This window comes from Neoarius graeffei, chromosome 4 (genome assembly GCF_027579695.1).
Source record: "Neoarius graeffei isolate fNeoGra1 chromosome 4, fNeoGra1.pri, whole genome shotgun sequence".
Taxonomy (NCBI): Eukaryota; Metazoa; Chordata; class Actinopteri; order Siluriformes; family Ariidae; genus Neoarius; species Neoarius graeffei.
Window position 1 is genome coordinate 105,043,642 of NC_083572.1, and position 24,932 is coordinate 105,068,573.

A 24,932-nucleotide genomic window follows, 5' to 3' on the forward strand; every position below is an offset into this window, starting at 1 on the left:
CGGTCTAATGTAAACATGGCCTAAATTTCACCGATTTTATGAAATCAAAAGACCATCTACTTTTAAGGACTTTAATTTTTGGAAATGTATGTTTCAATGATCCAGGGACGCTCTGTTTTATAACAGAGAATGCAACTCCTGTTTTGAAAGGTCAGGTCAGATTTCCTAAAATGAAATATACTAATTAAAGCATGCACTAATGATCCTATGATCCATGATGGTTTGGGTGGTGTCGTGTCACTACATGACCTTTTCAATGCTGAGCGAGTGCTAAAGCGAATTCTGAACAATAAAAAAAAAAAAAAAGGTTAATGACGGCGAGGTTATGAAAGCTTAAGGTCACTTACCTCCACAGGCTTCGAAAAAGGGAAAAACAGCAAGATGGAGAAAAACAAGAACAAAATGAGTTACAGTAAGGGATGGTGTGACACGGTCTACTGTGTGTTATTGTCTTTCAGGAATGGAAGGATATTAATCACTCACTCACCACAGTGCTGGCTCATCTCAGATCGAACATAAGCTCGAATCTCGTCCTCCTACACAGAACATGATATAGACATGAAATAGAAAACTGGGCTGAACAGGCAGTGATGCAGAGATGTACCCAAAGGGTGGATTTGGGGTTTGAATCCCCTGAAATATTTACAGTGTTGTGAAAAAGTCTTTGCCCCCTTCCTGATTTCTTATTTTTTTGCACGTTTGTCACGCTTAAATGTTTCAGATCATCAAACAAATTTAAATATTTGACAAAGATAACACAACTACACACAAAATGCAGTTTTTATATGAAGGTTTTTATTATTAAGGGGGAAAAATCCAAACCTACATGACCCTGTGTGAAAAAGTGATTCTCCCCCCCCATTAAAACATAAATTTACTGTGGTTTAACACATCTTTGGAAAGCTGAGTTCGATTTCTCTGGCCACACCCAGGCCTGATTACTGCCACACCTATTCTCAATCAAGAAGTCACTTAAATAGGACCTGCCTGACAAAGTCAAGTAGACCAAAAGATCCTCCAAAAGCTAGACATCATGCTGCGATCCAAAGAAATTCAGGAACAAATGAGAAACAAAGTAATTGAGATCCATCAGTCTGGAAAAGGTTATAAAGCCATTTCTAAAGCTTTGGGCCTTCAGCGAACCACTGTGAGAGTCGTTATCCACAAATGGTGACAACATGGAACAGTGGTGAACTTCCCCAGGAGTGGCCAGCCAACCAAAATTACCCCAAAAGCGCAGCGACGACTCATCCAAGAGGTCACAAAAGACCCCACAACAACATCCAAAGAACTGCAGGCCTCACTTGCCTCAGTTAAGGTCAGTGTTCATGACTCCACCATAAGAAAGAGACTGGGCAAAAATGTCCTGCATGGTAGAGTTCCAAGACGAAAACCACTCCTGAGCAAAAAGAACATAAAGGCTCGTCTCAGTTTTGCCAGAAAACATCTTGATGATCCTCAAGACTTTTGGGAAAATACTCTGTGGACTGATGAGACAGAAGTTGAACTTTTTGGAAGGTGTATGTCCCATTACATCTGGCGTAAAAGTAACACAGCATTTCAGAAAAGGAACATCATACAAACAGCAAAACATGGTGGTGGTAGTGTGATGGTCTGGGACTGTTTTGCTGCTTCAGGACCTGGAAGACTTGCTGTGGTAAATGGAACCATGAATTCTGCTGTCTACCAAAAAATCCTGAAGGAGAATGTCCGGCCATCTGTTCGTGACCTCAAGCTGAAGCGCACTTGGGTTCTGCAGCAGGACAATGATCCAAAACACACCAGCAAGTCCACCTCTGAATGGCTTAAGAAAAACAAAATGGAGATTTTGGAGTGGCCTCGTCAAAGTCCTGACCTGAATTCGATTGAGATGCTGTGGCATGACCTTAAAAAGGCGGTTCATGCTTGAAAACCCTCCAATGTGGCTGAATTACAGCAATTCTGCAAAGATGACTGGGCCAAAATTCCTCCACAGCACTGTAAAAGACTCATTGCCACTTATCGCAAATGCTTAATTGCAGTTATTGCTGCTAAGGGTGGCCCAACCAGTTATTAGGTTTAGGGGGCAATCACTTTTTCACACAGGGTCATGTAGGTTTGAATTTTTTCCCCTTAATAATAAAAACCTTCATTTAAAAAATGCATTTTATGTCTACTTGTGTTATCTTTGTCTAATATTTAAATTTGTTTGATGGTCTGAAACATTTAAGTGTGACATACATGCAAAAAAATAAGAAATCAGGAAGGGGGCAAACACTTTTTCACAACACTGTATTTTAGGGGATTCAAAATGGTTATTTGTGGGGTTCATAACAGTTCTTGCAGTACGGTAACTGCGCTAAATAAAGTCATCATTATGATGCTATAGGGTCATTTCATATCAAAATCAACCAAATTTACAATATTTTCCTAACAAAAATGATGATGAAAATCAAAATAGTCTGTAGATATTTAGTCAGTGCCTAAAAGCGGAGCTCCTGATGATTGAGTTTATGAACAAAATATTTACAAGGGCACAAAATCACTCTGAATAGAATAATATTATTACAGCACCATGAATGAACCATCGAATTGTGTCGTGTCGTGTTTTTCACCTCAATAAATCACTGCATTGTCTTGTGACAGTGAGACCAATAACGAGGAATGCATCACAGTTATGATATATATTTATTCCTTTCTATAATGCCGCATGCCATGCGCCAGAAACACCATCATGACATTTATTATGGTGTGACTCTGCTGGGTGCCTGGGGGACAGCAGGGAACCAGCACTTTCACTTTACATCACTACTGTAGAGTTACCATCCAATATCACACTCGATCTGTCAAACAGCTGTCTGGTTACATCTGCCATACCTACACTTGAGCAGCATCATTACGACTAATTACCCTGCACCTGTTCCTAATTTGAGCTCAATCACAGCGCAGACATTTATATAAGGACTCTGAGTAACACACAGACTTTGAGAAAGCCTTGTATTTTGTATCACTTTTCTGGTTTTGACCCGGTTTGTGTTTTTGGACTGTGAGTATTGTATTTCCCCCTGATATCCCATCTGTACCTCACTCCACCACTGCCTGTTTTTCAACTCGGCCTTAGTCTACATTTTGGATCTGTTTGCGAGCGTGCTTTAAAATAAACCCTCTCCCTGCGATTATATCCGTCTATCGCCCTTACATGACAGAAACTCTCAACTTTCCAACAAGTTAGAGGACAAATAAAACTGTTTTAACTAGTTTTATATGAAATTGTCGTCAATATTTTCCATAAGATGTGTTAAATAATCCCGTTATTTTTAAAAAAAGCAAATTAAAAATAAATCACTGGATAAAAACCCATCTATCTTGTGTAAAGAAAGATACACATTTTGTTGTCCGCTGGTCAAGTGTTTATGAGATACGTTGCCTTGCAGTTATGATCAGGTTCCCTGTGGTGGTACATGTTTGTATGGATGTCGTACAGACGCAAAAGCCATCAAAAATCAGGTTGATGCGTTTCTATACATTACTTCTCTGAAGTATGGGCCTCTGCTATTAAAGATTTTACAGCTTACAGTTTTGCCCCATTTTACTGGGGGTGGGGTCAATTAATCAAGTTAATTAATTTGCTTCTCATTTTGAAGTAAGTTTGGGAATTTGAAAGTGACACGAAGTACCTAAATCACTTATTTTGGTTTTGTAGAAAAACATGCCAGTACATTTCAAGAATCTGTCACTGTAAATACCTTTCAGCATTATGTGTACCAATGACAACTGCCTCAAAATGGAAAAAAACAAACAAACACATTTTTACAAGGCGCAAGTGATTTTTTTTTTTAAGTTTACACCCTTACTATTTCAAAATGAGAAAACATACATTATTTTCCTTTTATATTCTGCTTAGGAATGAACTTATCTTGGGTTCCAGGCTTTTACAACTTCCTAGTGATTGATTACACTCCCAAACTAAACCGACTAAAAATATGGTTCCAGAATTGAATCGTGAAATTTAGCATTTTGTTCAGAGAGGAAATTCCAAATGTGGGACACAAGGAATAAATCTGATTTTCTGTATCCTGGAAGACCACGTTGTGTAGATTAATTATTATTATCTCATCAGGCCGATAGGTGATGAGTTTATGCCATCATGTACTGTCCGTTGTCTATCCAGCGTCGTACACATTTCACGAAAATCACTCCACCGATTTTTATTCTTTTTGGCAGGAAGGTAGATCTGCCTGGGGTACATTATAGCGTCTACCCAAATTTGCATAATTGCAATTAATAATGAAGATATGGAGTAATTAATAATTGTAATGAAGCAAATCTGGGTAGAAGTTCTGTGCACCCAAGGTACCCCTACCTTCATGCCAGAAAGAATCAAAATCGGTGAAGAATTGAGGGAGAAGAAGCGATTTGTGTGGAAACTGCTCGTTAGGGATTGATTAATGAAGTTATGGACTAATTAAGCCTTAATGAGCAGTTCAACAAAAATCGCTTCTTCTCAGTCAATTCCTCGTTGTTTTGGATTCTTTCTGGTGAATAGGTCGGTATTCCTAGGATGGATATCACTTCTATATATAGCTTGTATATAGTGTATATAGCTTGTAACATTTATTGTGCCCGTAAGGTGGCCCACTTTAGATCGTTCCTTCTGGACTAGACGGGGCCTGAGTGAGCTACACCGTCATTGATGGTTTCGTAATATGGCACGAGTTATTTCTGGTAAAATCATGCACTCTGATTGGTTCCTCAGCAGGCAGACTTTTCCCTTAATGCCCGTGGGCAATTACGGACTTTCTTTCCAAGGTGCCAGCTTTCAATACGCTTAGAATTTCGCCTTTTCTCAAAAAACAAAAAAACAACAATTAAAAAAAAAACTCTGTTCATTATGTAGCATCATTTTGTTGAAAAATAAACCAATATAGATAATATTTTTATTTCTCAGAACATGTCAAGTAACACGACTGGAGAAATACATTCAGTTTTGAAACCGCTAGCCGTTTATTCCGCATGCATGACTCAACTACGTTACAAATATGACATGACTGAAAGCAGCGTCACGCCTCGTTATAATGACCGTCTATTTTAGTCTTAGAAATAAAAAAGCCATATAATAAACTCCTTATTAACCTTGCTACTCGGTTTTTACAGGAAAATATCAGACCGAGGTCTTGACAGTACGGACCGAGCCCGTACTGTCAAGACCTCGGTCTGATATTTTCCTGTAAAGACCGAGCAAGCGAGGATAATAACGAGTTATAAAAATTATCAATGCATCATTTTCCCCTTATTTAAAAACAAACACAACTAAAGTCTCAGTCAAGTTGGCATGGAATGACCCCTATATTGAACCTCCACAAAACATCCCATCATTTGTTGAATCATATTTTATTCAAAATATGAATCATTTTCCTCAATAAATAAATGACCAAGTATAATATTTTTGTCTCATTTGTTTAACTGGGTTCTCTTTATCTACTTTTTGGACTTGTGTGAAAATCTGATGTTGTTTTAGGTCATATTTATGCAGAAATATAGAAAATTCTAAAGGGTTCACAAACTTTCAAGCACCACTGTGTGTGTGTATATAAGAAAGCGGCATCATATCCCCTCTAATCACCAGCATGTTGTTTTAGCGTTATTACTGTAATACAGTGAGATTAGTTGACGGTAGATCTTGCTTTAAATAATAAATTCCTCTCATCACTTCTCTCACCATCACCTGATATTCACCCAAAATACTCGAGTGCATGGCACTTCTCAGTACACAGATCATGCAGTGATTTTATTTAGCATATTTCCTCCTCATTGCCTACTGAAATTAATTCCTGGCTAAGCCATTTGTGATGTGTGTGTGAAATTGTGTGCTCAGACCGTCATGCCCGGCTCTCCTTTATCTCCTTTCTCTCCATCAAGACCGATTTCTCCCTGACGCATAAGAGAGGGAAATATTATTTCACACATACACGAGAGAGAGAGAATCATTACAGCATTAAATTAATATAACTTCATTAAAACAATATTTAAAAAAAAAAAGAGAGTACAGAGGACATGTCTGTCCACTGACCTGTTCTCCTCTCTCTCCTGGGATTCCTGGAACACCACGAGGGCCGACCGAAACTGGGCCTGGAGGACCTCGTTCGCCCTGAGATACATAGTATACAGGACCAGTCAGCAGTTTGGACACAGCTTCTAATTCAGTGTTTTTCTTTATTTTTATTAATTAAAAGTCACTTCGTGTTTTAAAGTAATTATGGATGTCGTTTCTCTTTACTTAGTTGAGCAGTTCTTGATATAATATGTACGGATTACTACAGTTGTGACGTGGAATAGGGCTATTTTTTTTCAAGAGTATTATTATTATTTACTGTTTGATTTCAAACGCGTTAAGGCGGCAAGAAACTCATCCGCTAATTATCTTTTGATGAGACAGACCTGTTAATTGAAAAGCATTCCAGGTGACGACCTCATGAAGCTGGCTAAGATAATGCCAATAGTGTACAAAGCATCATCAAGGTAAACACTGGATACTTTGAAGAATCTGAAGTTTGAAGGGAAGCCATGGCGTAATGGTTAGAAAAGCAGCCTTGAAACCAAAAGATCACAGGTTCAATTCCCTAGACCAGCAGGAATGCCTTGAGCAAGGCACCTAACCCCCAGTTGCTCCCCAGATTCTGGTGTGAGAAGGACTTTGACTTGACTTATCCAGAGTGACTACAACATGCCCCCAGCGACTCTGGCCGCTCTGGGCATGTTGTAGTCACTCTGGATAAGTCAAGTCAAAGTCCTTCTCATGCCAGAATCTGGTCTTCCCAGGCAGTCTCCCGTCCCAGTACTAACCAACTCTTTGAGGCGTATGGGTGTGGTGTCAATCTCCATTTTGATAACCCTTGGCCTCTTGCCTGTACAACTAGGGTTACAGTGGGGGACCAGTCCTCTGGTAACTGTAAGAGTTTGACTCCCCACTCACATCTGTATTGCAGCATGCCTTGCCAGATGGTAGTAGGTACCATTTTTAGGATGGTCTTTGGTATGACCCGAGTACAAGTAGAAGTCACGATCTCCCAGTCGAGAGGAGGACACACTAACCACTAGGCCAACTCGCAGTCACTCTGGATAAGAGCGTCTGCTAAACACTTGGAATGTAATGTATGAATCATTTTAGTTTTTTTAAAGACTTTTTTGTTTACCACATAATTCAAGACACGTTCCATGTCACAGTTTTGATCTTCGGTATTGTTCTACACTGTCAAAAACATAAAATACAGAAAAACCTATGAATGAGTAGAGTAGGGGTGTACAAACTTTTAACTTTTTGATGTCCCTCTAGTGTTTGAAATGTATCAACAGCCATCTGCCCTTATTGCCTAATGAGTGCTCTGTATTGTGATCATGCACACCTGAATTCAATCACGTGCATGCCCTCTCTCTCTCTCTCTCTCACACACACAAACAACTATTTAAGCACTTTCACAGCACTCACTCACTCCGAAGTATTGTCCTGTGTTTGTTTGCCTTTGTTTATTGTGCATACTTTCCTGATTTTTGATCATGTTTTGCCTGCTTGCTGATCGCCTGACTCCGTGTCTGTTTTTGACTCCATTTGTGCTTCATGCTTTGGATTTGCCTGCCTGCCTGCCTTTTAAAATAAAGCGTTCACCTGCAACTGCATGGAGGCGGCATGGTGGTGTAGTGGTGAGCACTGTTGCTTCACAGCAAGAAGGTTCTGGGTTCGAGCCCAGTGGCCGACGGGGGCCTTTCTGTGTGGAGTTTGTATGTTCTCCTCGTGTCTGCGTGGGTTTCCTCCGGGTGCTCCGGTTTCCTCCACAGTCCAAAGACATGCAGGTTAGGTTAACTGGCTACTCTAAATTGACTGTAGGTGTGAATGGTTGTTTCCCAAACCCAGAAATGGGAGGGTTGCAGCAGGAAGGGCATCCGGCATAAAACTACGTATGCTCCAATTAATATGACATGTGGATCAATAGGGTCCCACATGGACCCCGACCTGGCAAGGTGCTGGACAAGGGAGAAGATGATGATGAACTGCATCTATCTCTGCCTCTCTGCCAGAAAATGATGTATGTGAAATGACCAAATCCTCTAATCCACCCACTAGCCAGCTTTCCTTGATCATACATCATCATCATCTACCAAACGGGAGGGTAAAATCTAATGTGTGCTTCCTCAGAGACACGTAACAGATGACACACTCAGAGGAACATGCTAGGTTGGAAATGCTCACGATTGGCAAGTCTCGATGGGACATCAGAGGAGAGTACAACATCCCTCCCACTCAGAGGCATGAGATCCATGGTCGTACTGTTGTTTTTCATAATTACTTCTCCATGAAATATTTTTATGTTGTCAATATTTATCACTGGATTAATGTGATATATTTATCACATTAATCCAGCCACTGGGGGTGCATAAGCGTACTCTTGGTGCCGGTCCCAAGCCCGGATAAATGGAGAGGGTTGTGTCAGGAAGGGCACCTGGCGTAAAACTGTGCCAAATCTAACATGAGGATTGAAAAGAGAAATACCATACCAGATCGGTCAGGGCCCGGGTTAACAACAGCTGCCTCCGGTACAGTTGGTCAACAGGGTGCCGGTGGAAAGTATGCTACTGTTGCGCCAAAACGGAGAAGGAAAAAGAGAGGGGGGAGGCATGTTAGGAGAGAGCATGAAAGATGGAAGGGAAGGAGCTTAGAATTGAGGGTAGGAACACTGAATGTGGGAACATTGACTGGCAGAGCAAGAGAGTTAGCAGGTATGATGGAAGGAAGGAAGCTGGACATTTTGTGTGTGCAGGAGACGAGGTGGAAGGGAAGCAAGGCCAAGAGCATTGGAGGTGGATGCAAGTTGTTTTATTATGGAGTTGATGGAAAGAGAAATGGTGTTGGTATTGTTTTGAGGGAAGAGTTGGTCAACAGTGTGACTGATGTGAAGAGGATGTCAGATAGAGTGATAGGCATGAAGTTGGAGATTCAAGGAGTGGTAATCAATGTTGTGTGTGCGTACGCCCCACAGGTTGGATGTGAGAATGAAGAGAAAGAGTTTTTCTGGGAAAAGATGGATGAAGTGGTAGAAAGTATACTGAGGGAGGAGTGTGTGCTGATAGGAGCAGATTTCAATGGACATGTTGGTGAGGGAAACAGAGGAGATGAGGACATGATGTGCAGATATGGTGTAAGAGAGAGAAATGTGGAAGGGCAAATGGTAGTTGATTTTTCAAAGATGGTGAATTTGGCAATAGTCAATACATACTTCGAGAAGAAAGAGCAGCACAGGGTGACATTTAAGAGTGGAGGAAGATCTACACAGGTGGACTACATACTCTGCAGAAGGGGTAACCTGAAGGAGATTGGAGACTGTAAAGTGATGGCAGGGGAGAGTGTAGCTAGACAACATCGAGTGGTCGTGTGCAGGATGAGCTTGAAAGTGAAAAAGAGGAAGCGTGAAATAGTGGAGCCGAAGATAAAATGGTGGAAACTAAAAGATGTTGAACATCAGAAGGAGTTTAGGAAAGAAATGAGATGAGCATTGAGTGGTAATGGAAGTCTGTCAGAAGATTGGGATACTACTGCTACTAGTAAGAGAGGCAAGCAAGGAAGGTGCTAGGGTGGTCATCGAGAAGGAGGAAGGAAGACAAGGAGACATGGTGGTGGAACAAAGAAGTGCAGGAAATTATAAAAGAGAAGAGGCTAGCAAAGAGGAATTGGGACGATTAGAGAGATGAGGAAAGCAAGCGGTTATACAGAGAGACGAGACAGAAGGCAAAAAGAGCAGTAGCGAAGGCAAAGCAGATGCATACCAGGAGTTGTACGAAAGACTGGAGACCAAAGACGGAGAGAGAGACCTGTACAGACTAGCTAGGCAGAGAAACAGGGAAGTGAGGGATGTACAGCAGGTAAGAGTGATGAAAGATGTAAATGGAAATGTGGTGACAAACAAAGAGAGAGTGTATTCAGAAGGTGGAAAGAGTACTTTGAGGATTTATTAAATGAGGAGAATCCAAGAGAGAAAAGGTCAGATTCATTGGAGACAGCAAATCAGGAAGTAGAGTTGATTAGTAAGGATGAGGTGAGGGCAGCCATGAAAAGAATGAAGACTGGGAAAGCAGTCAGACCAGATGATATCCCAAATGAGGCTTGGAAATGTTTGGGTGAGACAGCTGTGGAGTTCCTGACAAAATTGTTTAATAAGATCTTAGAGAATGAGAAAATGACGAATGAATGGAGAGTGTGCTAGTCCCAATATACACGAATAAGAGAGATGTACAGAGCTGCAGTAATTACAGAGGGATAAAAATTGATGAGCCACACCATGAAGCTATGGGAAAGGGTATTGGAGGCAAGATTGAGAAGAGAGGTAGCAATCTGTGAACAGCAGTACAGGTTTATGCCAAGGAAGAGCACGTCGGATGCAATTTTTGCTTTAAGAATGTTCATGGAGAAGTACAGGGAAGGCCAGAGAAAGCTACATTGTGTGTTTGTAGATCTGGAGAAGGCATATGATAGGTTGCCGAGAGATGAGTTATGGTATTGTATGAGAAAGTGTGGAGTGAATGAGAAGTATATTAGAGTGGTGCAAGACATGTATGAGAACAGTGAAACAGCAGTGAGGTGTGCAGTTGGAATGACTGAATGGTTCAAGGTGAAGGTGGGACTTCATCAAGGATCTGCTTTGAGTCCTTTCTTGTTTACCATAGTGATTGATAGCTTGGCGGATGATATTGTGATATGTGGTGAAAGTAGAAAGGAGGTTGAGTTGGGTTTGGAGAGATGCATTGGAACAAAGAGGAATGAAGGTGAGCAGTAGCAAAACAGAATACATGTGCATCAATGAGAATGGGGATGAGAGTGTAGTGAAGATGCAAGGAGTAGACGTAAAGAAAGTTGGTGAACTCAAGTACCTGGGGTCAACTGTGCAGGAAAATGGGGGCTGCAATAGTGAGGTGAGAAAGAGAGTGCAGGCAGGGTGGAGCAGTTGGAGAAGGATTTCAGGAGTTGCTTGTGATTGGAAAGTCCCAGCAAAAGTGAAAGGAAAGATGTACAAGACAGTAGTGAGACCAGCTGTGATGTATGGATTGGAGACTTTACCCTTAATGAAGAGACAGGAGGCAAAGTTGGAGGTGGCGGAGTTGAGGATGTTAAAGTTTGCGATGGGAGTGACAAGGTTGGACAGGATAAGGAACGAGCACATCAGAGGGACAGCACATGTGGAGAGCTTGGGAATTAAGCTAAGAGAGATGAGACTGAGATGGTATGGGCACATCCTGAGAAGAGATGCAGAGCATGTTGGAAGGAGAATGTTGAGGATGGAGCTGTCAGGCACACAAAAATGAGGAAGGCCAAAGAGGAGATACATGGATGTGGTGAGAGAGGACATGAAAGTGGCAGGTGTGGTAGAGAAGGATACGGAGGACAGGGAGTAATGGAGACGAAAGATCCGCTGTGGCGACCCCTAATTGGGAGCAGCCAAAAGAAGTAGTAGTAGTCATCAATATTTATCACATTATAGCCAAAAAGAAGGAGGAGTGGCAATAATAGTGCTGTAGTCAAGACCATTTAAACTGAGACCAAGTCAAGACCAAGACCAGAGTGTATCAAGACCAAGACTTTGAGGTGTTCAACTCAAGTCAAGACCAAGGCAGGATGAGACCAAGTCAAGACCAGGACCAGACCAGTGTGTGTGAAGGGGTGGGGGAGGGGTGACGGCCGTTAACAGGAAGAAAATTTTCAAATTAGCAATGAGTCACGTTACTGGTCGCATTTGTAGCAGGAAATTTTACATCCAATCACAGTAACAATGTCAACAAATGAATCAGACAATATACAGGTGATTTAGTGAAATCCACACAGTTGTGGTCTTGAAATAAAATCCCCAAGTCCACTTTGTCTGAGACCAAGATAAATCTGAGTAAAAATGCGGTTGATTCCGAAACGAGACCAAGACCTTCAACAAATGGTCTTGAGACCAAGATCGGTCTCAAGTATTACAACACTAAATAGCAGTGTCGTCGTCGTTGGCTGTCCATCACTAGTGATGATGACTGCTTCATTAGGATGCACAGAAACGGAGATGTGCCGTGAGGCCTGCACCAGAGCTCCTCTTCTAATGAAGCGCCTTGCACAGTAAGGTAAGACAAACGATGTTGTGCCCCCATCATGTTGTCTCTCTGGACCTCCAGACCTGATTCCAAGTGGTGCACAAAAGTGCCACAGACCTGACAGGTATAGAAGTTGCCCCGGAGTGACAACTGACTTGCCGAGTGATGCCTTCCATTGGCCATTTGAGTGGCTGTTCCACATGCCATCTGGTGGTGCGTCATTGACTCTGTTGGGTTCATCTGCCACACTGCACCGAAAAGCACCCTGCTGCCAGTGCCTTATTGGTGATGTACTATTTAACCCATAGCTGGAACCCAGGCAGGTGCTACCACTCTGGGTCAGAGCGGACCTGGGAGCAATGGTGATGAAGGGGTAACTCCACTTTACCCAATACTCAAGTCCTCCCAGACCTGAGACTCACCACCGGTTGCAGTTTAAAGTCATCCCCAGGATTATGAGTAATAGTTCTTAAATAGCAGTGTAATGCACTTACAACAGTAGAAGATTAAACACAGCCAATGGGTTTACGGGGCAGTCCAGAAGTTCCTGTAGTGAGGGGTTGAGTCACAGCCTGTCATAAGAGATGACCACTGAAGTAAAGGTGCTGACTGCAAAGTCATCTGAAATTTTAATTTTTTTTTTTTATTGCTTATGGCATTTTCATCTGTCTCACAAGAACAAGATCACATGAATGAGATGTGATCATTTTGGTGTCCTGAGGGTCGCTTTTCTCCATTTTGGGACCGTTTTCCTCCCTCTTGAGGTAAACAGTATGGCCCTATGGAAACAGGAAACAGCCAAACGCGAGGAGCTTTAACTAATGAGTATAATTGTGTGTGGGTATGCTTGCATACAGGGTGTGTGTGATGCATTAGGGCAATTAGTACTGGGGTAGTAGTGCCTGTAGTTAGTGCTTCTGCTTGCTACTCTCTGCTTTCAGTTACTGCCACTGGCTAGCCCTCTATGCAGAGGGTGAAAAGAGGAACCGAGTGAGTAAGCCTCCTCTGCTGGTACATAGTCTCTCCACCACCAAGACTCCTGCAGTGCCTCCGCATGGCCACACATGGTAACTGGGCACCTCGTGGTCCCAGGCCAAACTGTAGGGGATCTCGGAGCAGCAGTAGGCCCCAGAGACAAGGTGTGCAGGCCTGCCGGCGTGCGGACATGCCCTGGCACCTGTCAACCACTGCCCCAGCTATGGGTAACTAGGAGGTAGATGGGGCCTGGCCATGGCAGGCAACCTATCTAGGAGGTGGTCACTCCAAACAAAAAACACAGGTGCTGCTCGCACCTGGCTCCACACCGTATACCATCTGAAGATGGCAGAGCAAGGGTGGATGAGGGCTTTAAGCCCAAATCGGCCAGAGTAGGGCTGTGAGAAGTTGCGCCCCACAGTCCTTAACTAGCATTGTAAAGCTTGAAAATGGAGACACCAGTCAACGAAAATCCTATACTTCCAGCAGCGGGAGTCCACAGGAGCCATGCAGAGGACGGTGGTGCTGGTCCTCCTGTGGGAGGGCACTACGACGACTGGACCCCAAACCCTCTCCATCCGAGAGGAAGGGTTCAGTCTGACCACAGCCCACTGTCCAATGCACTCTTGCGCTAAAGGAGACCATTTATTATGGGAACCTTCAACGCAAATACAGTGAGGGAGGAGGCAAGGCTGGACGAACTGGTGCACTGTGCTGAGGAAAGAGGAGTGTAGGTCCTGGGGGTCCAGGAGCACAGGATGGTGCATGACGACCACCTAATTGTCTACCACAGAGTGGGGGGGTGCTCGTTCATCACCTCATCTGCATGGCGCAATGAGGCCCAGGCTGCGACAGGCGGCGTGGGGATAATGGTGAGCCCTCGAGCGTGAAAGGCTCTCCGTTCAGTACACCAGCACACCAACAGGATCCTTGTCACCGATTTTGAGGGGAACTCAGTAATAATTGTCATGAGTGTGTACTCTCCCACCAACGCAGCACCAATTGAGGAAGTGGAGATGTTCTATGATGACCTGAGAACAGCTATCCACCACATGCCGGTTCACAACTTACTGACAATCCTGTGGGACTTCAACGCGAGACTCGGACCAGAAGATGCACCCTTCACATACCACAACAATACCAACAACCACAACAGAGAACAACTAGCCACCATGCTCATGGAACACGAGCTTCTGGCCGCCAACACCATGTTCTGTAATAAAATGGGCAAGAGATGGACATTCGAGGACCGAGCTACCAGTTTGCTATGTCAGCTGGACTACATACTGGTAAGGAGGAAGTGGAGGATGTCCGTCCTGAACGCAGAGGCATACAGCACGTTCAACTCTGTGGGCTCCGATCACCGTGTGGTCTCTATGAGGGTGCGCCTGAGTCTGAGGGTCCCCAAACACACTCCGAGGGCCCAGCCTGATTGGGAGGTTTCGCAAGAAGCCCCAACCTCCAGGCCAGTTACATAGTGGAGGTGAGAGACCGCTTACACTTGCTGGCTGAGGATGGTGGGCCTCATACAACTTATGGGCAGTTTCTCATCGCAATCGAGGAGGCAACAAGGAGGTGGGTGCTGACAAAGGAGAGAAACAGAGCTTCATTAAATATATTACGTTCATTATGTCTTCTTAAATCAAAATAATTAGTTTTTCTTTTGTTTCAGACATGTAAAAGCTTTTTATCTTTACCTGACATGTTTCGACGGTGTAACTTCCGTCTTCATCAGAGGGTCACCCGGATGTTGGTGTGTGACGTGCCTTTATAATCAGCTGATGTTATGGAGGCGTGACCTCCCTGTCAATATTGACAGGTCGGTCACGCCTCCCGCTGTCAGTGTTGCCCCCTCAGGACGGCGCTCCAGGTGTGGGAGAGCATGTATGCCATGAGGGGTGTCGTAACGTTACTTATAGAATGGGTTTAGAAAGAGAAGATCCACTGTATCTCAGATCCTGGCCCTAAGGAGAATCATTGAAGAGGTGGAAAAAAAGAACAACCTCACAGCAGTCCTGTTCTTCATTGATTTCAAAAAAGCATTTGACTCAATACACAGAGGCATGATGATGAAAATCCTTAAGGCCTACGGAGTCCCCCGCAATCTACTCCAGGCCATAGAGGCCATGTACACGGGCACAAGAGCCAAAGTAGTCACCCCGGATGGTGAAAGCGAGGAGTTCGACATCCTGGCAGGGGTGCTGCAGGGAGACACCCTTGTCCCCTTCCTTTTCATCATAGCTCTGGACTACATGCTAAGGAAAGCCATCAGTGGGCAGGAGCAGGAGCTTGGCTTCACAATTACACCTAAGAAGTCTAGAAGAAACCCTGCTGTTGTCCTGACAGACCTGGATTATGCGGACGACATCTGTCTGATGTCTGACCGTGTGGAGCAGGCACAGGAGCTCCTGAATAAAGTGGAGGCGGTGCATGCCAGGGTGTGCCTCAGGCTGAATGCCAAAAAGACGGAGGTTATCACCTACAACATCCCCTTGGACCACCCGCCTCTCGAGACAGCAGGGGGCAGTGCACTGGCAGAAGTCAGTGACTTCAAGTACCTGGGCTCCTGGGTTAATTCCTCTGAACAGGACCTTAAGGTGAGAAAGGCACTGGCGTGGAGGGCCCTGAATGGCATGAACAGTGTGTGGAACTCCAAACTCCCCCGACACATCAAGCTGAGCTTCTTTCAAGTGACTGCTGAGTCTGTCCTCCTGTATGGCTGTGAGAGCTGGACTCTGAAGCCCTCCATGTAGAAGTCCCTGGATGGGTGCTACACAAGAATGCTGCGTGCAGTGCTAAACATCGACCAGAACCAGCATATCACCAACAAGCAGCTGTATGGAGGGCTACCAAAGCTCAGCGAGAAAGTGGCGTCAAGGAGGATGAAGCTCGCTGGCCACTGCCATAGACATCGAGAGATCCCAGCCAGTAGACTGGTGCTATGGGAGCCAACACATGGGTGGCAGGCATGAGGACATCCCACCCCAACATGCACAGACATGCTGAGGAGAGACGCAGGAGTGGAGAGTTCTGGGGAACTGGCCGGATGTATGGAGGATCGAGACGACTGAAGACTCCTGTAGGTACAGCCCGTCCCGTCTAAGAACTACAAATCCCATCAACTAACTTCCGCGATGACCTATGTCACGGCTGGGCGGGATCGCCTCCGTCACTTCCTCCATGACTCTATAAGTGACTCACTCATTTTGAGTTACAACCGGTTTTTATTTGTTCATTATAAGTAACGTTACGACTGCAGCCCAAAGCAGTTAATTAAAAGTTAGAAGTGACCAGATTCCTTCTGACTTAATCGCTGTGCACATTATTGAGCAGAGACTCTTCTTCACGAACAACGACGCGTCGGACCAAGAATTCTCTGCGCTTTCACGAAAGCGACCCACGTGCTCCTGTGAACTCCAGTCCCTTCAGGACATCTCTGCATAATCTTGCATAGAAGCAAGATACTGGAAGTAAGACTGGCATTTTGGGCAAAACTAGTCTTAGGAATTAGCTTTATGAAGTAGTGTGAATTTAAACTCAGAAACTGTTTAATTGTGCACACTGTTGAGTTGATCATTGTTGTTCTACTTTTGTTCTCTCAATTGTTAATAGATAGACTGTTGCATGCTTTTGCTATCCCTTCTAACACCTTTAATTTCATTATTACACATATTTTGACCTCATCAAGATTTCAGTGGATTTAGTAATGCTATAAGCTAGTAGAATTAGCTACCATGGCTAATTCCTTTGTCTAAGGCTACGTTTACATTACGTCGAATCAGCGGATCATCAGATTAACGTTCTTAAAACGATTCGCGTTTACACTAAAACCGTTAGCCGTGCACACAGCAACACCAATACACGGATACGCTCGGCTCCGCAGGCATCCTGCGCTCCAAATCACTCCGCCCTGAACAGCGAGTGCCCTCTGGAGGGTGCACACTCCGGCCCTGCGCAGCTCACAGAGCGCGCGAGTGAAGTGCACAAGCCACGATTCGGGACTGAGCCGCTGTGTGTGAGATCCCAGTGCATATCACTTACTACTTGCAAGTGGAAGGATGGCAAGCCTAAAGACAATCATAACTACACAATGGGCAGTATTTGCATCAGTATTTGCAGTATTTTCATACTTTTATACTCTTTAATGAAAGGTGATACAAGGCGGAAGTCCGCGCCGTTTTTCAGCAGTCGCGTCACATGACCAACGCCAGCGAATCAGGAAGGTGGATGTCACAGTGACGTTGTCCAATGAGGACGCCAGCTAGAGCTCAGCACAGCGTATTCGCGTATCTCAATGTTTACACAGCACCGGACCAGATACGATCTAGATTGAATACGTGGACGCTGGCGGATTCCCGTTTCCTGGCTTTTCCAGGTGGTTTAATGTAAACGGACAGTGCATCCGCGAAGAAAACGAGACAGATACGGTCTAATGTAAACGTAGCCTAATTAGCAATCAGGGCTAATCCCTTTGTCTAGAAGGACCACAAGGCGGTTGTCACCCTCCCCCAACACACACACACACACCTTAGGCCCTGTTTACATTATTTCAAATCAGCGGATCATCAGATTAACGTTTTTAAAACGATTCGCGTACACACACAAATAGCAGGAAGTGAAGTCCGCGCCGTTTTTCAGCAGTCGCGTCACATGACCAACGTGGCATGACCAACGCCAGCGAATCAGGAAGGTGGATGTCACACCAGCGAATCAGGAAGGTGGATGTCACAGTGACGTTGTCCAATGACGACGTCAGCTAGAGCTCAGCACTGCATATCCTCGTTCCTCAATGTTTACACAGCACCGGATCAGATACGTACTGGGTTGAATACGTGGGCCCTGGCGGATTCAAATTGTTCCGCCTGTGGAGTCGTTTCCCGGCGTTTTAATGTGCACGGACAGTGCATCCGCAACGAAAACGATACGGATACGGTCTAATGTAAACACCACCTTAGATAACATTCCAAGCCCTGATTCATTTCAAACTTTACAGCGCATTCTCCCGCGCTCACATTCAAACTCTCTTTGTCTCCTCCTTCCCATACTGCGCAGTCGCGCACGGGACACACCCTAAGAGCTCAGTGGCTCGCGTAGTAGTAAGGAGAAAATCTCTGCCTCACACCCCCCTTTCTCTCCCTCACACACACACGCTCACACACACATACACACGCTCATCAAGTATGTGACCATATTGTATATAATGTATTCAACTGCTATTATTCATTTAGTATCTGTGTTATAATAAATTCAATTATTGTGAAACTGTGTGTTTATTTGTTGCTCCTATATACTTGAAGTCACACAATCTCAAAGAACTCCAAATTGCCTTCAGTGTGCTATTGGCTGTAGCATTTATGTAATACGGTAAGTGATACATTATTGCTGCATCGGTAGTGATCATAATAACTTGGAATATACCATAATTTAGCTGTTTGGTAATTTATTATTAAGCACCAAAATTAATGGTATGATTTAATGAGACTGATTTAATGAGACTGATTTAACGAGATTGATCACTTAAGACCAATTGCACCCACACTCCGCTGTCAAGCTCGTCTGAGGACGACTTAATGAATGATAACTATGGAACTGTGTCATACCAAGATGGCGATGCCACCAAGAAAACATTGTGACTCTGCATCGACTTTGACTGGAGAGTTTTGAGTTGCAGGGATGTAATTTGTGGTTGACATTCGCGAATAGATCCGTGAAACAAAAGACGAATCTATCTTTTCTGTTACTGCTTCTGTTATCATTTCTTTCTCTAAAAGATCAGAAGATTAGGTGTAGAACTCCATACTCAGATTCACCAATCCAAGATGAACGCTGCAAATCCATCAGATTTCGCACCTGTTTCATCCTTCAGTCAATTCCAGCAGTCAATCTGTCCCTTCACCAACATTCTTGGGGATAATCCTTTTGTTTCCATTGCTTTTCTAGCTGATTTGTTTTCATACTTTCCTTTTCCGCTGGCAGGAAAGCAGAGTCTGCCATGTTTGCCCACATCGACTTGTTTTGGTTAAAAGTAGGTCAAACGCCCCCTGGTGGTCATGTTTTTTTCCATTGCTGCTCACTTGCTTTGGCAATCTCCGGAATCGTAAACTGCAGGACACTTTATCTTACCAAAACATTTACACACAGGATACATGGTGTGCAGCAGCGAAACATCTCGGAACTCCAACAGCAATAGAAATAGAACATTTTGCCCAGAATTCAACTTTGCAGTCAGAACCTTTAATAGACGGAAACGGATTTTAATTGATATTGTGAAAAAGTCAGCACTGCGCTAACCTTCGGCTCATACGTGGTTTAGTCAAATTAAACCTTTTAATTCTGCATTGTTTACTGCAAATAAAGGTCACATAAGAGTATCAGCTATAAGGTAGCAGAAGAAAGACCGATGGAAAACAATGGAGCGTCTGCAACTCTACATTTCCTCCCGAGGTTTTCATTGGACTCGCCCTGAAACCGTAACACCAACAACCCGACTCGCAAAAATCAATCATGACAACACAACATTTATTGCATTATCATTATTATTATTTTAATTTTTGTAAGACACACATCCTTTATGACTGGTTCCATGGGTAATTTTGGTGATAAGTGCAGTCATTATATGGTTACAGTCTTATTACACAGTCTACAGACTCCACAGATGATGGACAGTCATTTCACATTTCACACTCAGAGCAGATTTATATTCCTGAGGAGATGAAGGTAAAAGTGTCTGCTGAGACGCAGAGAAGGGGATTATGGGTAAATTTATCTTACAGAGGCTCACAGCAGACCTGATGTGTACACCTCCAAAATTTCAACGATGCGCTGAGTAAATATGTGGTGCTGTGCGTCGAAAATGAAGCTGACTGGTTCAGCAGGGAAGTGTGTGAAGGAGTGCTGGGGTTTGTATGATAACTTAAGCACTGATGAGTGTGAGGAAGAAGGGGTGATGTTCATAAATAAGCATTAAACTCAGCATTTTCAAAAATGAGGAAGAGACAACAATGAATCTCTCGGTGGAGATCCGGTACCACAAAAAAAAAAAAAAAAGGTAGGCAATGCAGTATTGCAATATTACCACAACATAAACGAATTATTTTTATTGCATTTGGTCTTCGAGCCGTTTTCTCTGCTACAGCAAAACTCACAACTCCTCCACAGGAGTGTAATTTAGCCCTCGGAGACTGTTCCGACTGATAAAACTGTAGTCTTTTTTTAACCATGAGTGCATTATAGTGAAGTGAAATATTTGGAGAAATGAGATTCGGAGAATGTTAAATAAAAAGATAATGTATTTAAATTCTCATGGGTTCGAGCACAAAAGGCAGGATTAAATGTGATGTAAATGTTGGAATTATGTCCTTCTTAGGATTCCTGTTATCTAGATGACTGGTCAATGTTTTAAGAGCACAATCTCGTTCCTCCCACTCTACCCCTCTGATCGCTGCCTTTCACTGGCTACCTGTCACAGCTTGCATCAACTTTAAGACATTGGTGCTAGCTTACCAGGAAGTCAAGGGGTGAGGTCCAGCATACCTTCAGAGTCTGATTCACCCCTACACTCCACTGCCACTGGTCACCACCTCCTCTCCACTCTTGCCCAGCCCACTCAAGACTGCTGTCTGTCCTGGTTCCCCATTAGTGGAATGACCTTCTCAGTGAGGTCAGAACTGCTGACTCCCTGACCACCTTCAAGTGCAGACTGAAGATCCACCTCTTCAGGCTGCACCTCTCCCCTGCTTCCCTTCCCACTGTGTGGGGAAGCTATGGCTTAATGGTTAGCGAAGCAGCTTTGGGACCAATAGATAGTTTTCACATGACGTCACAGAGTCGGGGATTCCCTAGTGGTGGCCATCTTGCGGGTCAAGCTTACCGTACAGGTCACTGAGCACACATTGTAACGCGCGAGTACAAAGTCTTCAAAAGAACCCAAGCAGGCTATTTAAAGCTAGCAATGGTGCACACCTGTTGTATTCACGGCTGTCGTAATAGGTCAGATGATGACGTCAAGCGGAGCTTTTATGGAATTCCCACTGTATGGGAGCATGAAGGCGAGCAAACAAAGAAACTCAGCATACAAAGGAGAAATCTATGGCTTGCAAGAATCAACCGCAAGGATTATCAGCCTTCCAAACACAGCAAAGTCTGCTCCGATCATTTTATAAGTGGTAAGTTGTTTAAATAAACAATCAATTGTGTTTAAGTTTGCTTTTGGAAACCAAAACATCATGTGAACAATCTCTGGAGAATGCCTAACTGGAACCGCTGAGTGTACGTTTACATTGTAATGTACACTTAATATCGCTCGTTTGTCACGTTTCTATTTGAAACTTGTCACTTCACTCACGCAAGGGTCATTTTTGAAAAACATTTTAGGTCTATTCTGTATGATTTGATTTGTGTTTGGGATGCAAACAGCGTGCCTTTTGGCGGATGCCGCCTGAATCGTGCAGATCCGATTTTTTTTTTAGGGGGGGCATTGGAGTGTCTGATTATAATTTCAAAATAAATTCTGTATTAAAATTACTAAATAAGCAAATCCGTTACAGTCCATGAAACAGTAAGTATAAGGATGAGAAAAAAACAGTTTAAATCGGAAAGTTGTGCACATTTGTGCAGCCCGAGCGGTGTGCAGGACTGTGCAAATGTGCGCAGCTTTCCGATTTAAACTGTTTTTTTCTCATCCTTATACTTCCTGTTTCATGGACTGTAACGGATTTGCTTATTTAGTAATTTTAATACAGAATTTACTTTGAAATTATAATCAGACACTTCAACGCCCCCCCTAAAAAGAAAATCGGATCTGCGCGATTCAGCTGTGAAAAAGGCGGCATCCGCCAAAAGGCGCGCTGTGAATATATAAAGTTGTATATATCAGACAGCCTTTAAAGTTTGATGAAGTCAGTTTCAGGCTTTGGAGCAGGCTTTGGCAGTTTCAGGCTTTGGCAGCCCTGCATAGTCACTTGAAAATGCATCTTTGTCCACTTCGTAGGGGTCAATTCCCCCAATCAAGGCCAGTTTGGCTGCATACGGTTGTCGTGAGATGTCGTCTAATGTATCTATATACTTCTGTTTGCTTAATTTTGCCGACATTGATGTTTATTTTAGAAAACTGACTATATAACTTCATAAATTCGTCCGAGATAACGTAGCCGATAATGGCGATGGTCCGTTTTGTTTGCCCCACAAGATGGCGGCTGGAGGGCGTTCCCCGGAATGCCGTGACGTCAGTGAAAACTATCTATAGGTCGCTGGTTCAACTCCCTGTACCAGCAGGAATGGCTGAAGTGCCCTTGAGCAAGGTGCCTAACCCCCAACTGCTCTCCAGGCTGCTCTGAGTATGCTGTACATCACCCTGGAGAAAAGTGTCTGCTAAATGCCATTAATGTAATGTGATATAATGGCATAGCTGCTTTAGCAGTCTGTGTACTGTCTAGCCTGGTCATGATGCCTCAGTGGGGTTTCATTTTTACTTCACCCGCAATGGAGTCAGTGGGGCGACGTATTGTCATCAGTGTGGCTTGCTTGTTTGTTTGTGTTTCTGTTAACAATCTAGCGTCTAGACCAGGGGTGTCAAACCTGATCCATAAAGGGCCATGTGGCTGCAGGTTTTCATTCCAGCCATGCAGCAGCACCCTGATTTGGCTTATTCAATCAACTGACACACCCACCCTTTAATCAAGGGTGGGTGTGGCTGCAAGTATTTGACTGTGTGAAGACAGTTCAGTTGATTGAATGAGCCAAGTCAGGTGTGCTGCTGCATGGCTGGAATGAAAACCTGCAGCCACACGGCCCTTTATGGATCAGGTTTGACACCCCTGGTCTAGACGGTTGCACCAATTGACTTAAAATTTTCAGGGTCGGTGGGCAACGGTCTGTAGGTTACCTGATTAAATTTTGGGGGTAATCCGGTCAAAGTGAAGGTCACCAGAAAGGTCAACCTTTCATCAAAATAACATTTTCCACTGTAACTCAAAAATGGTTGCCGATAGACAAATGTTTACTGTTATGAGTATATAGGAACTCCCATATAGCCTTTCATTTGGCACCATGATCTTTGACCTTGAGTGACCTTGAAAGATCAAACTCAAGGTCACAGATTTTCAGAGGGCTGTAACTTGAAAACAGTTGATGGTAGACAGATGATATTTACCATTATCAACTTATAGGACGTGCCATATGGGCGTTCATTTGGCACCATGATCTTTGACCTTGAAAGGTCAAACTGAAGGTCATGGGTTTGCAAAGGGCTACAACTTTAAAATGGCTCATGATAGCCAGATGTTTACCAATATCAACTTATAGGAAGTGCCATAGGGGCTTTCAGTTGCCACCATGACCTTTGACCTTGAAATGTCAGACTCAAGGTCATGGATTTTCACAGGACTATAACCTGACAGCTGATGATTGCAAAATATTGCCATCATCAACATATAGGTATAAAATAAGTGCTGCCGGGGGAGGTTTGTTTTGCCTGGCAACACTCGTTTCTCTATGTAGTTGTACTTTTGTCAGCTCGTTTCTGTGGTTGGTTCGTTTCCTTGGCTGTTTGCCGATTGTTGTTACTTCAACATAATATTACACCGAGTGTTATTCTGTCACTTGTTCATTTGGGACTAGAACTTTCTTATCTAGAAGTTCAGCACTTCTTCTACCTGACTTTTGCACTTGTTGTATATCACTCTGGATAAGAGCGTCTGCTAAATGTAATGTAATGCCATGTTTGTGTCTTTCAGCAAAGAGGATCTGTCAGTTAGTTGGGTAGTGAGCGTACTCCTTGTTCATTTACACACACAAAAATGATTCATCTTGTCGTAGATACCTTCTGTCCCTGCAGTCCTTCAGGACCTTTAACTCCAGCAGGACCCTGAGGACCCGTTAGGCCTGTGGGCCCATCGACACCTCGGGGACCTGGTGGGCCAGGGATGCCAGGAGGGCCCTAAAGAGAGAGAGAGAGAGAGATACTGAAGTTCAGAAAGATGGATTAGTGCTGCATTTTAATGAAATTTACCTCCAGTGTACAGAGAAAAGTAATAACTTACCCGTTCACCTTTTTCTCCTTGTTCTCCCTTTGGTCCCATAAGACCATCAAAACCTCGGTCACCCTGAACAGGAAAACACACACACACATGCCTTAATGCATGATACAACTCCTCTGTCGTGGATCAGTAGTTATTAAAGCTCTGCAATAAGACACTATAATAACAATATCATGATAAACCTGATTTTGTGACATGTCATGCATCATCAACTAACATTTTAAAAAAAGTTTATTTAACAACAAATTACACACTTTTGAATCAAATGATTTGAAATTAATATTTCTTATTACATGTCTTTCTGAATACTTGATTCTGATTGGTCGATTACAGTACTCAGACTGCTGCTATGACTAACAGACCATTGCTATGGACACAGTTCTTATCGACTCTCAAGGACCACGTCCGATCATATCAGTCCGCAGAAAGACACCAGTTACTTTAATAATCAAACAAGAAGACAGAGTCATCTATATCCCCCGCCCCACATACTGTACCAACTACCGTATATACCAAGTTTCAAGATATTATTTGTCACATTTTTCAAGTTGTGGGTGGCACGGTGGTGTAGTGGTTAGCGCTGTCGCCTCACAGCAAGAAGGTCCTGGGTTTGAGCCCAGCGGCCGGCGAGGGCCTTTCTGTGCGGAGTTTGCATGTTCTCCCCGTGTCCGCGTGGGTTTCCTCCGGGTGCTCCGGTTTCCCCCACAGTCCAAAGACATGCAGGTTAGGTTAACTGGTGACTCTAAATTGACCGTAGGTGTGAATGTGAGTGTGAATGGTTGTCTGTGTCTATGTGTCAGCCCTGTGATGACCTGGCGACTTGTCCAG

The 24,932-nt window shown here is 43.8% G+C and overlaps 1 protein-coding gene across 1 annotated transcript in view; it reads right to left on the reverse strand.

The window, feature by feature from the left end:
* Positions 1-339: 339 nt before the first annotated feature.
* The window catches only part of col7a1 (collagen, type VII, alpha 1), a 519,627-nt gene continuing 495,034 nt past the window's right edge, over positions 340-24,932 (reverse strand). Inside the window, exons 110-115 of the mRNA XM_060918496.1 lie at positions 24,108-24,170; positions 23,888-24,004; positions 6,050-6,127; positions 5,857-5,910; positions 488-536; positions 340-356 (exon numbers count right to left, since the gene is read on the reverse strand). Of these exons, the coding sequence (XP_060774479.1) occupies positions 340-356; positions 488-536; positions 5,857-5,910; positions 6,050-6,127; positions 23,888-24,004; positions 24,108-24,170 (378 nt within the window). The remainder of the gene's footprint in view (positions 357-487; positions 537-5,856; positions 5,911-6,049; positions 6,128-23,887; positions 24,005-24,107; positions 24,171-24,932) is intronic.